This window comes from Bacillus rossius, assembly GCF_032445375.1.
Source record: "Bacillus rossius redtenbacheri isolate Brsri chromosome 4 unlocalized genomic scaffold, Brsri_v3 Brsri_v3_scf4_1, whole genome shotgun sequence".
Lineage (NCBI taxonomy): Eukaryota > Metazoa > Arthropoda > Insecta > Phasmatodea > Bacillidae > Bacillus > Bacillus rossius.
In genome coordinates, this window is record NW_026962010.1 from 7,505,800 (window position 1) to 7,524,540 (window position 18,741).

At 39.8% G+C, this 18,741-nt stretch overlaps 1 protein-coding gene across 9 annotated transcripts in view; it reads right to left on the reverse strand.

Moving 5' to 3' along the window:
- Window positions 1-18,741, reverse strand: part of LOC134541697 (C2 domain-containing protein 5) — a 163,678-nt gene that overhangs the window by 42,633 nt on the left and 102,304 nt on the right. For all 9 annotated transcript variants that reach the window (XM_063385334.1, XM_063385335.1, XM_063385339.1 and 6 more), the window contains 5 exons: window positions 15,987-16,199; window positions 15,315-15,417; window positions 13,126-13,224; window positions 11,660-11,811; window positions 6,644-6,772 (listed from right to left, as the gene is read on the reverse strand). In XM_063385334.1, the coding sequence (XP_063241404.1) occupies window positions 6,644-6,772; window positions 11,660-11,811; window positions 13,126-13,224; window positions 15,315-15,417; window positions 15,987-16,199 (696 nt within the window). The remainder of the gene's footprint in view (window positions 1-6,643; window positions 6,773-11,659; window positions 11,812-13,125; window positions 13,225-15,314; window positions 15,418-15,986; window positions 16,200-18,741) is intronic.

Genomic DNA, 18,741 nt, shown 5'->3' on the forward strand with positions numbered 1-18,741 from the left:
TAGGCTACATATACCACGAAATATTGACAAGACTGTACCAAAATAAATTAAAAATTGTAATATAAATATACTTACTGTTGCGTTTTTTTTTAAGTTCTGCCAAAATGTGTCTCTGGTGTAGGTGAAGTCCTTGCCTGCAGGGATCAGTCCCAACCCACAAGCCTTTCCATGAATTGCTAACCATGCCTTCATTTTTTCTTGTTTGGTGCATTTGTCAGAAAATGCAGAACACAGTATGTCCATTTCTTTAATCTCATTTAGAATACACAGTTTACTTATAGTCTTTCCAGACATCACGTTTTAAACAATTTCCTTTTTTAAAACAAATACATACAAGTTTGGTTATGTCAACAACAACAGAGTAAATGCAGCCAACTTGTACACTCGTACTTTGTACTTGTACTTGTACTTTTTTCTTACAATTGTAACAATTCTCTGTGGAACGCCTGTAACTTGTAACTTGTGTTAAGTAGGACTTGTACTTGTACAATTGTAGGAATAGGCCCCAGATGTCGCCACATGTTGTGTAGAGGTAAATAATATTTGTTTTTCATTTGGGATGCAGGATGCTCATTAACGATCGCAAAATAAGGATATCCACACTAGACATTAAGAAGGAAATTCGTCTTGCATGATTGAGATTCTCAGCTGTGTCAAGGCATGTTAATTAACTGATAAATGGAAGTTTCTTATTTGAAAACATCGGATGAAAAAAAAATATTTATTGAGAATTTGGTAGCAGAAATTCACAATTTAAATGCAACTCAAAATAAAATTTTTGACTCATTAAGTAAAATGAATTTCGAGCAAAGATCAATTTCTCAGGAATATTTAGGAGCACACGAAGAATACCAACAAAATAGTGAAAGGAGAAAATTAACACACATTTTCCTTAATATCAGAAAATCACAGTAATAATCAAAATTAAAAATAAAAATTACAAAAAAAAAAAAACCACATGTTACTTTGTGAACTTCTCTTTTGTTGAGCAAGGATAGAGTTCTAGTACAAGCCAGAAATTTTTGTAAATTTTTTTTAATTTTTATTAATTCTGTGATTTTCTGATTTAAGGAAAACACGCTTTAGTTTTCTTTGTGTGCTCCTGATTATTTCTGTCAATATTTTGTCGTCCTGCCGATGTTGATGCGTGGTTGGGTGGTGTCTGAGGGCGCCAACTAACCTTTAACAGGGGTGGTTGCTGTGGGCTAGTTCACAGCACGAGACTCCGTCTCTTGGTGGTCGTGACGTCGCCACGTGGCAGGCAGGAGTGGTTGGACCACACACACGACTAACATTGTCGGCACGCACACGACTGTCCGGTCCGCACACGAACACCGATCGCCGAACTCCGCGAGTCGCACACGACTGTCCGGTCCGCACACGAACACCGATCGCCATACTCCGCGAGTCGCACACGACTGCTCGCACCGAGGGGTGAAGGCCAACTGGCGCGTCCTGGCAGGTCCCGTTAGGGCTCGAGTCGATCTCGCTCTCCGTGACAATCGACCTCCACCCGTTCGAGACACTACCACCGACCACACACGCCGACCGGTGAGGCACCGAGGTGGCATAACGACCTGTGCGAGCCACGGGAGCACCTGGGACGACGTCAAATGCCCCCCCCCTCACCGAGGCCGTTATGCCCCCTCGAAGCCTCCATCACACGCATTGCCTCGGGGCATTTCCTCCGTAGGTACACTGTAAGTTCTCTGGAGTGCACTGTGTCTGAGAGGTGTTGGTAGATGTAGTGGAGTTGGGCTGGGCAATATGCGGTAGCAACCTCATCACTGAGCAGGGGTGTGCATCCGGGAAAAGGTTCTGTCTAGGGTTGGTGCGGCCCCCAGCACGGGCCCCTAGTGGTGGTTGGTACCCCTCATTTATCCCGAACCTGACAGGGGGGACATGAGGCCGGGTCGATCGCCGCACCACCTGAGTTTGTGACGTGGCGTCTGGCTCAGCTTGGTTGGGTACAGGCGGTGCTTTCCCTGTGTCGTCGGCCTCATCGAGAGGGACGATGGTCACTCCTCCGTCCTCCTGGTTGGGTTGCTCGTCGCCTCGCTGGTCTGCCCCTGTGGACTCAGGCTCGTCAACCCGCACCGAAAATGTCGATCCCTCCAGACTCGCATCTGCTGGCCATTTAGGTGGGGACATGCCCTGGGTAACGGCAGATGCCGTTAACCCCAGATAGTCCCAGTAACCCAAGCGCCTCATTATGTGCTCCAGCTCGGGCATTGTGGCCCTGCTTGCCTGGGGCTCGGGCATCGTGGCCCTGCTTGCCTGGGGCTCGGGCGACGAGCAAGTATGGTGCACATTCGCCGTCTGCATGGCCTGTGACAGGAGGGGTTGACCTGTGGCTGGTGTCATTGGGCTTGGTGATACTATGGTTGCATGATCTGTGTCTGATGTCGCCGCGAGAGGTGATGGGGGGAATTGATGTTTGTCTGATGTCCTTCTTGTCCTCTGTGGACCTTTGTGCAGGTGTCCCGGACCAACCTTAGGGTGGACTAACCGGAGATCATCTCGGTGAACCTTGGCGGCTCTTCCACTCCGTGTTGTGACCGCGTAGGTGGTAGGCCCGAGTCGCTTCACTACCTCACGGGGTTCGGACCATTTAGGGGCCAGGCTTGCGCAAAACTTCTTGCCTCTGGAGGAAAGGTGGTGACATCGGACATACACCTGTTGCCCCGGCTCCAATGGCAGGGGTGGGTGAGTGGTCTGAGGGGAATGAGTGGCTCCAAACTGTGCCTGATTCCGGCGTGCATCCTCCCGTCTTTCGGCGACAGGCATTTGAAGCACTCGTTCAGCAGCGCCCGCTACCCGGAGTTCCCCTGGGAGGGCGAGATCCCGTCCCTGAAGCAACTCCGCAGGGGAGTAGCCGGTTACCACGTTTCGGCGGCGACGGAGGCAGTACAATATCTTGGGGAGGAGCACATCCCACTGGGTGTGGTCGTCCCCCAGACGTAGCCGCAACTGGACTTTGATGTCCTGGTTGCGGCGTTCTGTCGGGTTTGCTCTTGGGTGGTACGTGGGTGTCGTGTGGTGCTCCACCTCCCAGCGCTTACAATCGGCCTTCCAGCGCCGGCCTTTGAATTGTGTGCCATTCTTCATGTGCTCCTTATTATTCCTAACAAATTGATCTCGCCACAAATTATTATTATTATTATTATTATTATTTTTTACTTAACGATTAACACCATTTTATTTTGAGTTACATGTAAATTGTGAATTTCAGCTACCTAATTATCACTAAAAGTATTTTTTTTTCTGGTGGATTTCAAACAAGAAAAATGCATTACTCAGTCAATTAACATGCCTTGACACAGCTGAGAATCACAATTATGCAAGAGGAATTTCCTTCTTGATGTCTAGCAAAATTTTGCGATCGTTAGCATCCCGCATCCCAAATGAAAAACATATAAAATTTACCTTCAAATAACATTATTTAATATAAGAATTTTTTTAAAATGAATTTTGGAATTTTTCCGAATTTTTAAGTCAATAAATACATATTTCCAAGATGGCGGTCATATCGGTTTACTGGCTGCTGGTATATAAAGAACTTAGTCGCTTTTAGGATTTTGAACATGATTTAGTGAATAAGTCTTTTTATCTAAAATATTTTTTTGTATAGTCTAGGGTTCTAACTAAAGACAAAAATCGATCGAATCAATCAGTATATCAATGAGTGATATTTTAATGAAATTTGGGATTTTAACCAAATTAAAGGGAAATAAATACAGATTTCCAAGATGGACTTCAAATTTCAAGATAATGGTTGTCTTGGTACTAATAAATTACTGCACTCTATTGGGTAAAATTAAATTAATATGGTGGCAGTGAAATCTAGCAGATGAAAACAAAAAGGTAACCTCCCGCAAATGAAAACAAGATGGCAGATGTGATTTTAGACACCTTACGTATTTTCAAGATGGCAGTTGTAATGAAAATTGCAATGTTCTGGAATCCAAGATGACGGCCATAAATAAATAAGCAATAATAACATCATAAACATCCAAGATGGTGGGTGTAACATATTGTGCAACATATTGTGCAACATTTGTAGAATCCAAGATGGTGGAATTTTTATTAAAATATTATTAATTAAACTATTAATTTTTTTAAAATATCCCGATTTTCAAGAATAAAAATTACAGATTTTGGTAAATATGTATTGTACGGATTAGCGCCAAAAAAAATCGTACAAATATGAAATAACTTTCATTAAATGCTCTTTTACGTCCTCTTTTCAAAACCGCCTGCGGAGATTAGAAATTCCAATTACTTTTGGAGATATCGCCGTTCTTATTTTGCAATACAAGCCCTATGTAATCATTCAACAGACGCCATTTTATATTTTGCCGTGTGTGCGTGAATGCCTAAATACCAGAAATTTTCCATTATGTAAGGTTAGTTACATGATAAATACTTCAAAATAAACGGAAATTAAAAATAATATCAATTAATTTTACTTGTATAGTTTTAAGTATTTATAATGTAACTGACCTGACCTAACAAAACGGGACAAAGGTAGATTAGGTCAGGTCAGCTACAGTATAAATACTTTGAAACTGAACGGACATTAAAAATAATAAAAATTAATTTTAATGGTTTTTTAGTTTTAAAGTATTTATAATGTAGCTGACCTGACCTAACAAACCGGGAAAAAGGATGAACAGGAGGAACTCACGTAATTTTCTTTTTACGTGATGTAGTCGTTCAACTACGTCGCGAAAAAAAAAAAATCATACTTGTAAACAAGCAACAATGATGAACGCGGGAAGCCTACGATTCACTCATCTTTCTGGACATACCCGAATACTCACGTTGGCAAGCCTTCTTTCAACAGACGAGAGAACGCCCGATCGTGCATCTTCGGTTGTTTTTTTTTTGTTTATTTTAAATAAATATGCATTAGGTTATGTTAACTACATTATAAATACTTCAAAACATTGTGGATGGTTGATTTGGTTAGGATAGCTACATTAAAAATACTGTGAAATCATGTAAACGGTTTCCTAGCGCTGGATAGCTACATATTAAAAAGTTATTTGCTAAGCAACCCTAAAATGATTTTACAGTTTTTTTAATGTAGCTATACTTACCTAATATAACCAACCATCCACAATGTTTTAAAGTATTTTTAATTACTTCTTGCTAATTTAAGAAAAGAAGGCTTGCCAACGTGAGTATTCGGGTATGTCCAGAAGGATGTGTGAATCGTAGGCTTCCCGCTCACGCGGCATCAGTGCACAGCATGAAAATTAAAAAATTCCATATCTCCTAAAGTATTTGGAATTTCTGATCTCCGCCGGGTTTAATGAAAAGAGGAAGTTAAAGAGCACAGAATAAAGGTATTTTCGGATTTTTAAGATTTTTTAAAAAAAATCGCCAAAAAATGAATATTAAAAAATTCTATATCTCCAAAAGTAATTGGAATTTTTTTATCTCCGCAGGCGGTTCTGAAAAGAGGACGTAAGATAGCATATAATGAAAGTTATTTCATATTTGTACGATTTTTTTTGGCGCTAATCCGTACAATACATATTTACCCAGATTTTCAAGATGGTGTCGTAACGAAAATTGCAATGATAACATAATTCAAAATAGCTCAAAGTTCTAGAAAAATAAAGGCAGATGTGAAATACAAATGGCGGAATCCAAGATGATGTATCCAAGATGGCCATCAGACCCAAGGTCAAGGGTCAATGTCATCCAAGAAGGCCGCCGTGACGTCACAATCCAAGATGGCGGACGGCTCCTTGACCTGAAGTCTGTCCCAGCTCCGTCCAATATATACTACTAACATATTAAGTATGTACATGTAGTTTTCGCTTAGCGTTCTCTCTGACTTTTTTCTTTTTTTCTCCTCAGGATCGTATTGTGATGTTAAGTAACCTATTACCTTCCTTAAGAACTGGGCTATCAAATGCAAAAATAATTTTTCAAATCTGACTGGTAGTTTCAGAGATTAGCACATTCAAACAAACAAACTCTCCAGCTTTGTTATATTAGTATAGATTAAATATTGAACAGGATTATGCATTACAACAATCAAAATTTTACACTAAAGAGATTTGTAATGAATGAAATATTTTACAAATGTGATACTTAATTTTTTTTAAATTAAAATTGTTGGTAATTGATCCCAAAACTAATCTGTATAAGCCGTGCACACATGTAAATTAATCTCAGCCTGCAGAAAGGGAAAGTGTACGGAGGGTGCGCTTATAAGAGCGACTTTCCTGTGTTTCTCAGCCATGCTGGTGGAGGGAGGCAAGCATCACATGCTGAAACTTTAAGAAGTATCGAGGTGAAATACAAGTTAGCAAAAGGGCTAGAATATTCTCTCAAGTGGCAAAAATTACAGTTTATTAACATGAAAATATTTTTGTAGCGTAATAGCAAAATCTGTAAAAACAACACTATGTATAAATAACATTTGACAAACTATATGTGTGATATTGTTTGGGTTTTTAAGCATCGGTACACCACCTTAATCACCACTACTGCTCTAATAGACTGCTTAAGTGAAGAGCTCATCAGGTTCGCACGCGGGAACAGATGTTTAGTTAGTTTCATAGCTTCTAGAGTGTTACATTCTTTGCTGAAAGGTGTTTAACAACTATGGGTTCAGCTCGCTTACCTCCCTGATACCAGTGCTTTCTCTGATGAAGAAGAAGTTCAAGTTGCCCAGGTACCGCTCAATCTTGCCTCCTGGGATGTAGCAGAGCGGTGTGATGTCCACTCCGTATCGCCCACCGCGAGGTGGCGTCTGCAGAGAGAGACCACTCTGTCACAATTGGAACAGTCGAGAACTTGGGAGGACAAAGGAATAGAATGAAATTCAAACAAAAAAAAAAAGCATAGTGTAATGAAATTGTACTGGATTTTGTTGATAGACAATTTAATTAGTGTAATTTTTTTGATAACACCAGTTATATTCTTTTTATTATAAATTACAGTATTACTCTATGCTTGTGGATAAAATCTCTGTGGAAACTTGTATATGTTTTTTTTTATAGGCTAAATCCTCTTTGTAATAAAATGTGTTAGTTTTAAAACAAAGGCAGGGACAAATAAATGATAGTTTTTTAAGAACATTAGTTTTTGGAACAAATGTTGAATGTAGAAGGCTGAAAAGGACTGTCATTTTAATGTGATGATAAATTTATTAATTAAAGTCCTACATCGAATTTAAAGCGGCATTCTACCCTATTATTGTCACATTGTGACAGTGCCAAGGGGAGGGGGGCTCCTTAGGACCTTATTGGGGACCTTGCAATCTGTCTCTTCATCTCTTTCCAGTTAATCACTATGTTTTCCCATGCACCGAGGACTCGTTCGCCCACCATTTGATGTTATTCTCCCATATTTTTGTCACAGGGGGAGCTCAGCTATCTGCCTCTTCTCTACCTTGTCTCCTACCGTGTTTCCAGCACACTGCAGACTAGCTCGCTGAGCAATGTGTCGCATTCTCCTTTATTGGTGTCACAGAGGGTCAGCACCCAGAAGAAGGGGAGCTAATCAGATCTGCAATCAGCCCTCGCCATCTGCCTCTTTGTAGCTTCCTTGTTTCCCAGCATATATTTTGCACCAATAACTAGATTGCCAAAATATATGTGGTTGACTTCCTAAATGTTGTCAGGATGGGACAGCACCCAGAAAAAGGGGGGCTCAGATGCCCCGCAGGTAGGCCCTACCCATATGCCTCTCGTATTCCCTCAATAATATTACCGTGCACTAAGGATTAAGTATTTTGCAATTTTTGACTTGTTTGACTATTATTGTAATGTTCGGACGGTGCCTAAAAGGGGAGGTTAGCAGCCCTGCAGGGATCCCCTCATCATATACCTCTCCTGCTTCCTGTCTCACATCCTGTTTCCCATGCACCATAGACTAGCTCGCCAGCATGTCCTCATGTTGGGACAACGCCTAGCAAGGGAGACCTGAGGCCCGGGAGAGTCCCTCACTATATGCCCCTTCTCTTCCCTGCTCCCACTGTTTCCCGAGCATCGAGGACTAGCTCGCCCATGAATGTGCGGCACTCTCACCTATTGTGGTCACTTTGTGAGAGCACCCTGCTGGAAGGAGCTTAGTAGACCCGCCATCTGCCTCGTCCCAGCACTGACTCACACTGTGCTTTCCACGCACTAATGACTAGCTCGCACAGGAATGTGCAACACTCTCCCGTACTAGTCACTTTGGGATAGCACACAATAGGGAGATGTGAAGAAGCCATTTGCCACTTTTGTGGCACCTAGAATTAGCTCGCCCAGATATGTAAGCATGGTTGCTACAGAAATAGAATCTTAGAATTCCCTGACTTTTCCCTGTTTTCCAGAAATTTAAGAGAAAAATTCCCTGACTTTCTTATGAAGTTCATACCATAAATATTAACGTGCATATGATTAAATGTAATATAAAAATTTCAACATGAGGTAAAATAAGGTTTTTTTATTGTGTTATTTTGACGGCAGAATTGCGAATGTGTTTTTTTACATGCTTTATATTAGCTTCGCCTGTATGTTTGTCTGTCCGTCTGTAACTCTTTCGACTAAAAGTGAGTGGCTCATTACTGTAAAATGTCCCACTAATTTCATTACGTTCGTTAGCCGAGCGGTCTAAGGCGCGCGACTTCTGTGACGTCAGCTTTCGGATTCTGCGATCGTGGGTTCTACTCCCGACCCCGCCGAAAAAAAAAAAGTTTTTTTTTTCCCCCCCGGTAAATTCTAAGATTATATCCATACATCTAACTGTAAATGATTCGGAGAGACTTTACCATTTCTTTGTGACGTTGCAACTCCAAATAGTTATCTCAGATGGTAATAGGTAGTGTCGGTAACTCATTTCCCTATGATAATTATACATAAATATAGTTTAAAAAACTAAAAAAACATGCTTTTAAAGAATATCAAACTAAAAAGTTAAAAATAAATATAGTTTAAAAAAACTAAAGAAACATGCTTTTAAAGATTATCAAACTAAAAAGTTAAAAATAATTTTAAAATTTAATTTATGACAATAGTATATAAGCAATACTAGTATAAATGAGAAAAAAGCATGGGGCGCTTAATATACAAATATGTGCCATATTTTTTGTATATTAAGCGCCCCATGCTTTTTTCTCATTTATACTAGTATTGCTTATATACTATTGTCATAAATTAAATTTTAAAATTATTTTTAACTTTTTAGTTTGATAATCTTTAAAAGCATGTTTCTTTAGTTTTTTTAAACTATATTTATTTCCTTTGACATGGCTGGTGAGAGCTCTTCGGCCCATATTGCTGAGTTAAATACTTTTGTAGAACAAAGTGCAGTACGCAGAATTTATGTTTTTAGCAGAGGGTTTTGATATGCTGAAACTGTGACTCCTTGAGCCAATTCTCCTTAAAAGTAATTTTCTTCAACATCTCTAAGCTAAAAAAAAGTACATATTAATATTTTCAGGTTAGGTTAAAACATTTATGAATTCTTAAAAAAAATATTACTACACAAATACAAAAACTATTACAAATTCACACCTAGCAATATAACGGGCATACTTAGAGAATTACAATAGCAGCATTACAACATGCAATACTCTTAGGCTGTGTTCCAAATAATCTGCACTCGCACTTGGACTCGCACTTGCACTCGTGCTCATACTCACACCCACAATTCCTTGCGTGCAAAGTGCATGCTCCATGCGTGCTCGCCATTTGGAACACAACCATACTCCGAAGTAAACACACCCATGTGTATGAGGTTTCCTACAACAATGTACAATGCTAACAGCTTCATTGAGACATGTACGTTGGTTTATCAATCACCTAAATGCATGTATGTATATGCTTATTTTTCATCATGTTAAAATTAACTATCCTAACCTGTACCTCCGGGTCAATTTCCGTGCTATTACCGGTATCATACTTGTTAATCTTTGTTGCATATTTGTTCCACGTCTACAGATCACATGAAGACATCGCGTATTGTTTAATTACGAACAGGTACTTACAATGAAACGTGCATTGTTCATTTGCCATTGTTTTAGATCAATAGTCCAGACGTAAACGTAAACAAACAATGGTTACGAGAGTACGCAACGAGCATGCATTCAAACGCACTCGATATGCGCACTCGTTCTCGTGCTCGCATTCGACTATATGGAACAACACTCTCGTGACATCACTTCCGAGAGCGAGTACGTGAGCACGCATATTTACCTATTTGGAACACAGCCCTACATTCTTACAATGTTAACTAACGATTCTGGGGAAAAACATGTTCAGTTATGCATATTTTTATACACAATTTAAGTGTCACGCAACAGAACTCACGGATTAAACGGTTGAAAAAAAAAGTAATTTAAAAAAAATAGTTAAAAAAATGCAAAAACATAACCGCACACAAAAGCCACCTGTTTTCGTATCAGCTTGGTAGTTTTCAAAATGAGAATTGGTATTGCTTCTTTATCAAAATGCACTTTATTTTCTTATGATCGCATCAAAAACTAACTTCACCTGAAACAACGCCTTTAAATTCACGTAATAAGCTTTGTACTCATCTTATTCCACGTGAAAATAGCCTTCAAAAGATAAACGACGCCATGCCCGTTCTGTAGTTCACTTCATGGAACGGAACAAAACACAAAGTCTCAAGGCCAAATTTAAAGGATCAAAACACGAACAAATGAAGGCCGGGTTCGCTAGTGAACAAAGGAGTGCCTGGATTGGCCAGAAGTTATGGTGGGTGGTTGTAACAGCCTATTGCAACGGACAATCGTAGACCAAGTAAAAAAAAAATTGCAGTTGCCGTGTGCCTTAAGCAGCAGCCTTTTAGCGGAGTCGTTCGGTAGCGGTATGAGCGCATCAAAACCAAGCTTTGTTTGAATTATAAGCAACTTTAAAATTTCCAGAATTCGTAGAATTTTCCCTGACATTTCCCGGAATTCCCTGACAATTTTAATTTCCCTGACATTTCCCGGTTTTCCCGGTTTTATAGTCCTGTAGCAACCATGGTAAGGTAATATCTGATGTTGTTGTCACATTGGGGCAGCACCTACAAAAGAGGGGCTTAGCTGCATAACATTGGGATCCTCGCCATTTATCTTCTTCTCTTCCCTTCCTGTGTTTCCTTTGCAGAGAAGAGTATCTCACCCAGCAATGCGTTGCATGTTCCTGTATTTTATCATGTTAGAACAGCGCCCATAAGGGGGGGACCTTAGAAACCCTGCAGGGGGAGCCTTCGACACCTGTGCTTCCGGGTCTCCACCGTGTTTCCTACTCAACCCAGCAATTATAAGCACATTCCCATACTGTTTCCATAATGGTAGAGCACAAAAAAAGAAGGGGACCTTAGATGCATCACAAGGGGCCTTTGCCAACTTTCTTTTCTTCTCTTTCTTGTGATGAATCCTACATATATAACCTCGACTGAAGTACATTATCCGCATAGACACTACCAACACTTCGTTCTGCAAGCAGTCATCACTATTTATTTTTAAAAAAAAATATGCTACGACCATGTTGACACAGCCCATGACAAATTCTAACTCTCACCTTAACGAACTCGCATTTTATTTTACCTTCGATTAATTTAATTTTAAAGGTATACTATATAAAAAGAGACAGGTGGCAACTGACAAAGTATGAAAGGCAGGAGAGTAAAGCGAACGTACGTGATGCAGCTTGTTCGTGGCATGAAGCGGCCGGATCCTCTGGGGAGAGCGTGGCCGGGGGCGACTCAGCTGAGGGGGCAGGGGCGGCGCGGGGCCCTCCCCCTCACCCCAGGGGTGGTCCTCCTCCAGCCTGAAGATCATCTCGTTCTCGTCTGCCAACACACACACAAGCCCGAGCCCGTTACGAGACATTACATGGAGCAGCTCATCAACGTTCTGTTCACTCCTTCATATGTTTCCTCAGCTTTATACGAGGGTTACCTCCATTGGTGCTTCAGCACGAAATGAGCGAGATGGCATCGTAAACCCGTGATGTTGTGAGGAGGTGTTTGGTAGGTACTGAGGAATCAAACGACTGTGTTGCACTTGACTCGCCCACTTCATAGGTTCAAGATGATCGGCACCACAGAAAATCCCGCCAAATCCAGAATACGCATCTAGGCATGCTGACTTAAAGGATAGCGTTGATGATCTCCCTGTAGGTCAGATCTGGGACCGAGTGATTACCATCGCTTCAGGCACACGAGAGTGTTTTGAATCACACCACTTCGATCATGAAAATGCACTTCACTATGCTCTTGCAGAGTGGCTTCATTCCCACTTCGCAGATTTTTTAAATAATATATTTCGATACACATTACACATTATAACAGGTGCCGTAATGTGCACAGCGACCAAATCAAAAACTATAGTAGAATTTGTAGTTTACAACTATACATTGTCAAAGTCCAGGATTTTCTCACTGTTACCAAATTTAAATTATAGGTATTCCATTGTTCAGAATCTGTGGTTGTCCAGTCTGGTTGTAACGCTGTGGTGCAGCCTAGTGACGGCCAGCGTGGGTGTTGTTGGCTCAGCTACTGTGACGAAACCAGGATGCACTACTCCCTCAAGCGCCGGCGAAATATGGCCCACTCAGCTGGCATGGACGGTTGCGAAATTTGGTTAAGGTGGCACTGAACCATCCTAGAAGGTGGGTGATCGCCATTATGCAGAGCTGGTTGGTGCGGTCCTCATGGTAATGACTTCACATTTGCAAGAGTTGAAGCCTTTGACGGTGAAATGATAATGTTTGTTGGACACACTCGGCGGGCGAGGTCACGGAGGTAACGAGTCGTTCTCTTTCACACGGAGAGCCGTGTGGGAGCGAGGCGCGCGGGAGTGCAACTGGAGCTTTCACACGGGAGCGCGGGCCTGAAGGCCCAGTGTCCTGCCTCGTGAGATATAATAATCCTTAAAAAAAATAGTGTAAAAATGTATGCTATGTAAATTATTAATAAAATAGTCTTAGGGTGTATGTACACCATTTTTAACATAAACCAATAAATGCACAAAATGTCACTCAGCATACTTGTCAGTCTGCACAAATGCTTTCTTCCTTGTATCAATGCACATCACTACTGTTACTCTGTTTAACTGTCCAAGAGTGTAAGAGATGTACTGGGGAAAAAAAACTATTAACTCACCCATTCTTCTGGCAGGTTCCTTGCTGGTGGACGGCACATTCAGCTTCTTGTGAAGGCCGCCATGAACTGTCTGTACTTCACCGAGGCCAAGAGCCATGCCTGCAACAACACACGGGTGACACTGCCGTCACCTTCAACACGTGACACACCTACCACTTCGAGCCATGCACACACACAATCGCAAAGAAAATGTTTAGTTTTTTATTTTACCTCGAGAAACATTTTCTAGGGATTGACTATAACTCATCTGAAGACAATTTTAAGAATGTTAAGGTTATTACAGCGATTTTTGTTTTTGAATCAATAATTTTTGGATAGAAGTGTAAAATAATGTTCGCAGGCTTTCACGGCCATTGTCTGAAGTAGCTTGGCTTCTGGGTTGTAGCCGCGTCCTTGGCGAATAATTCACAGACGTTTCGGTCGACATTGCAGTCGCCATCATCAGGGAGCAGTTACCTACTGTATGCTTCATAAAGCCTCTTCTGTGCTAAATGAAAGGATAATACAAGTGCAAGAACTGCATAAATCATCCTCCATTATGCCGTGAACTCTGTGTTGAGCAGTTATATACTGTAAAAAACTACAGAAATGTCTGTAAATATAAATAGGCTTACCTTGAAAATATATAATTGTAAACAAAGTTTGCATTTTTTACTAATAGAAATTGGTCAATAAATAATGGTTGCATACTGTGCTTGAAATATGAAACAATAATAATTTTTGTAACTTTTTATTGTACATTACAAAAAATATGGCACATATTTGTATATTAAGCGCCCCATGCTTTTTTCTCATTTATACTAGTATTGCTTATATACTATTGTCATAAATTAAATTTTAAAATTATTTTTAACTTTTTAGTTTGATAATCTTTAAAAGCATGTTTCTTTAGTTTTTTTAAACTATATTTATTTTTAACTTTTTAGTTTGATATTCTTTAAAAGCATGTTTTTTTAGTTTCATTACGGTTAATAATTTTCCCATTTATGAGCTCTGCCTCAACAGTGAAGTGCTACTTTACTTAATTCCACTTTCTGTTTTTATAGTAGAAGCAGTATGATGACAGTTGATCAAAACTGTCTTCAGCATCCATGTTTTTAGTTGAATTATAATAGCAATTTTGGTTTACCAATTATAGAACACTGTACATAAGGAAATAATTTTTAAATTCGTTGTATTGCTTTAAATTTTCTAAATAGGCCCCAAAACTTATTATTGTTGAACTATACTTTTCAAATGTTTTTATATTATATTGGCACATTACGATTTGATGTAATAATTACAGTAAGGTCTGTATGTCTATAAACTTGTAAATACTCCTGAAATGCTTTGTGTCAATAAAATTTTTAACAAAAACAATTTTTGCTGGCATATTTTACCCCCATTTTTCTAAACTTTCTGAGTAAAAAAAATGCACTTCCTTCTTACACAGTTTTAAAAAAAAAGGGGGGGGGGGGGGGGGGTTTGTCTGTAAAGTCGGTTTACGGACGATAATTTTACGTGATAACATCATAAGAAAACATTGATGAAAAATTGCATATTTTTTTTAATTGATTTGAATTGAATTATTATCACTGAATTATCATTATTTTGTATAAGACAAAGAAGGAGTTAATTGAAAATTACCATTTTTTTCATTGAATATAAATAAAAGCAGTTGACTTTTTATACAATCGTTTATATGAGATAATAATTTTTAGTCAAAATTGTAACGTAACCTATTACTGCACTCGCCGACCGATGCTACATTTTTTTAATGATCAAAGAACAAATTATATGAGATTATATCGCTAATCAAATTCTTAAAATGCAAGAATTAATTACCTTTTTTTGCCGCAATTGTTGTTGTAATAAACAATGAAAACCACATTAACTTTTTACTTCACTTTATAAACAGTTGACAAAACAGTTCACGTGCAGGTTGCGTGCTGCCGCTGTCTCTCTTCTACTCGGACGCACCGGCCGATGGAGTGCAAGAGAGATGGATGCGTCACAAGCCGATCGTGCCTCTCTATCGCTTGTTCCGCGCTCTCGCTTGCACGCTCGGCTCAGGCGGAACGTGACAATGAGTCATGCTTTTTCCGTGCGTGCAGCCGGCGTTCATCGATTCATAAGACGTTATCACGTCAAAATAAATGGATGAGGGCTATGTTCTACCTCCTGAACTGGCCTGCTGCACAGACACATACCTAGCACGGACAGCTGGAGCTCATCCGGCTCTGGAAGCTCCACGCTGAACTGCAGGTTGCAGAGTGCACACGGCACCATGCGGCGCAGCTTGAAGTACACCGTCTGCAACACAGACACAGTGCCATTCCACTTCCACGGCTCTAAGTAATGATGACATACGTTTTTTTTGTTTATACATTAGATTGAATTTTAATAAATTGCTCTTTTTAAATTTCATCTTTATATAACTAATGTAAAGTTTCTAAGGTTATATTTTATATATTTATTTCTCCAGTTATCATACATTTACAAATGTTTACAATCATCAAAATACCGCATGTAATTTGAGGTGACCAGATGCACTCACATACAAGCTTGCTTTCGTGAGTGTTAAATTTCCTGGTTAATTAAGTGAATATTATGGAAAGTAAATGATTAAAACTGTGATAGTTTAAACCTACGTTAATAAAAATGCATAATATTTCTAAAAAAGTTAAGTGAGCTGGTCAGCTTTTCCTTTTATAAAACTTTAGACGTTAATTTTTGCTTTTACTCTGTTTCTCTGAAAGAAACTAAAATCATTAATGATTCAACATTAAAGGTAAGAAAAACAGAAAATAATACATCATTATTAAATGACCTGCTCATCTCTGTAACAGTAATCATGGTTCGCACACAGTCCAACTACCGACCTGCAGCACCCGGTGGAAGTGCTCGCTGAAGTTGCCCGTGTGCTGGCCGGGCTGGATCTTGGCCCGCCACACCTGCATGAACATCTGCAGGTTGCTCACCACCTGCAGGTCAGCGAGCCCGGGGACCGACTCCAGGTTCACCGCGTGGAAGCCCTCGGGCGGCGCGGGGTCCATCAGCAGAGACACCACGTCCACGTCCTCCGCGTCGTCCACCTGCCGCACGGTCGTCCACGCTGAGCGACCTTCCTCCAGCTCTGCGAGCCCATCCTCCGTCCTGGGACGCGCCCCCCGCCAGGTCACAGGTCGCTGCCCTTTTTAACATTTCAACATTCATTGTCCCGAGCTTTACCAGCTCACGGCGCATTTAGTTTTAGTGTTTTGTCTCGGTCCAGTTGAAATATGTAGGGTAGAGGCAATGATGCTAGATCCATAGTGCATGCGAAGACACAATTTCAGCACCCCCCCCCCCCCTCCGATCCTCGCGCCCTAGGCTGCAGCCTAATTAGCCTAAGGGTTAAACAGGCCCTGTTCGTGTAGAAAACATGCCACGGAAATCCCCCATCACAGGGACAGATGGAAACTTATGGACACAAAAGAGACGTCATTAGCACAACCCAACTCTTGTCTGCCTGCCGCTCCCATTCACAGTACACACTAAGCCTCCATCACTTAAACATGAAAGCGATACAGTCGCGGCCGCGCATTCAAAACAGATGGACGTGTTTGTGCGCACATTGCTTGATTTATATGTTCGTGTTTGATTCTTTAAAGTGTTCTGCTAAGTAATCATTGTAGACCCGTCACTGACGGACCAACACAATTTCCTGGGGTTTCACTTACCCTCATATGAAGCTAATGTTGTGTTACTGGTACAAGAAGCTCACCTCAATATGTTTCAGTCTCAAAAACGGATTCCAAACCAACAGGTAACCAAAATCTATAATCAACTGAAGTTTACAAGTTTGAAGTCACCAACATGGATGACTTAATTAAATCCTTTAAATACCTATGCGATAAAAGTTGACGAACTAAAAATGAAAACATGATTTTAAAAACCTTCCTGATTGATTCCAGAACAGAAACAGCTGAAATTAGACAAGAGCTGATTTACATCAGGCAATCTTTAATTTCCAAAATATCAAGCCACTACATATAGTAAAGTGTTAAAAAAAATATCTTCATAACAAGAAAGCTGATAGTGTTGAAACATCCTCTATGTCAAGCAACTGCAACATGAGCGCTGACAGTGAAGGTTCACTACTGTACAAGACGCGTAAGTCCCGTACCAATGAGATCAATGACACTATAAACGTGAACAAGTTGAAAAAATGCCCATAAAAGTGGGAATCAGAAACAGTTCTACTTAAAAACAATTCAAAACCGATTTTCAAAAACACAAAAGCTTTCTTTGTCACAAGATTTGAACCAGACGTTCAGAAAAAAGAAATCAACATCTAATATCGAATAAAATAAACATGAATCAGGTCAAAGTAAAAAAAAAACTTCGTAATATTTTCAACACCTATGCACCATTTAACGTGTCTGTCTTGGAAGATGACTTTGACAGAATAAAAAATATTGTATTTTTGCCAGGTGGCTGTTTTAGAAGCTCCTTGAACAGGAAATTACATCCCGATCAAATCGCCTGTAACAGGATTGTCCTTCCCAGAGCCTACTGCCACTGATTACCATAGATGCTCATGTCCTTCGAGCAGCCAATTACAAACAACTGGGTAATTTCTTTAAAAAAAAATCAGATGACTTGGGACTAAATCCAATGCATATTATGAAAATCTTGCAAACTCAAATAATGATGTCATAAAACAGCATTCATTCAGATTACTTCAATGACAAATACTTTTTTTTTGAGGAATAGCAGGATTATTCTTCTTACCTTGTAGAGAAGCTGTGGCGGTGTATTAATTGCTTTAACAAATATAAATTCTTATCAATTCAACTAATTGACAATTTTGATTTTCTGTATATTTAAGCTGTTTGGCTAAGAATGAAAATTTCTTCTACTAACTTTGTTACTCTCAGTAATATTTATTTACCTCCACATGCAACTCGACTGCATACCTATTTTGTGTTTCTTGAAGATAAGCTAGTCATTTGTCAAGACAATTTAATGGTGCTTGGTGATTTCAATGTTCCCAGTATTTAATAAAGTAGATCCAACTTCAATGAAGACTTCGGGCACGCGTCAACTCCTTCCCTCTCCATGACATCTGGCTTCTTTAGGAGTACAACCCTTCTCCTATTCTGCTTTTGCGTTTGCGCAGTAGCTCCACCCTCAGGGCTTAAATTGGAGTGTGCTAGACCCCTCAGTCAGCTGTGGTATGATTTTGTGACATTAAACTTACTGGGGCTTATCCTTATTCGGCGAAAGCGAATAGCATAGAAATTATGTAATAAATTGTATTTGTAAAAAAAAGTTTTTTTCCCGAATTTATAGCTAATTAATTATGAACTTCAATTACGAATTTTCAAGATGGTGGTCATAACTGTTTACTGGAGGCTGGTATATGAGGAACTTAAGCCTCTTTTAGGATTTTGAACATGATTTATTGAAATTGTTATTTTTTTTACATAAAATTAAATTTTTTGAATCACCCAGGGATCGAACCAAGGACAGGAATCGATCAAATCACTAAGTAAATTAATTGCAGAATATTTAATGAATATATTTTTTTCCGAATTTATAGCTAAATAAATAAATACAGATTTCCAAGATGGCACCCAAATTTCAAGATGG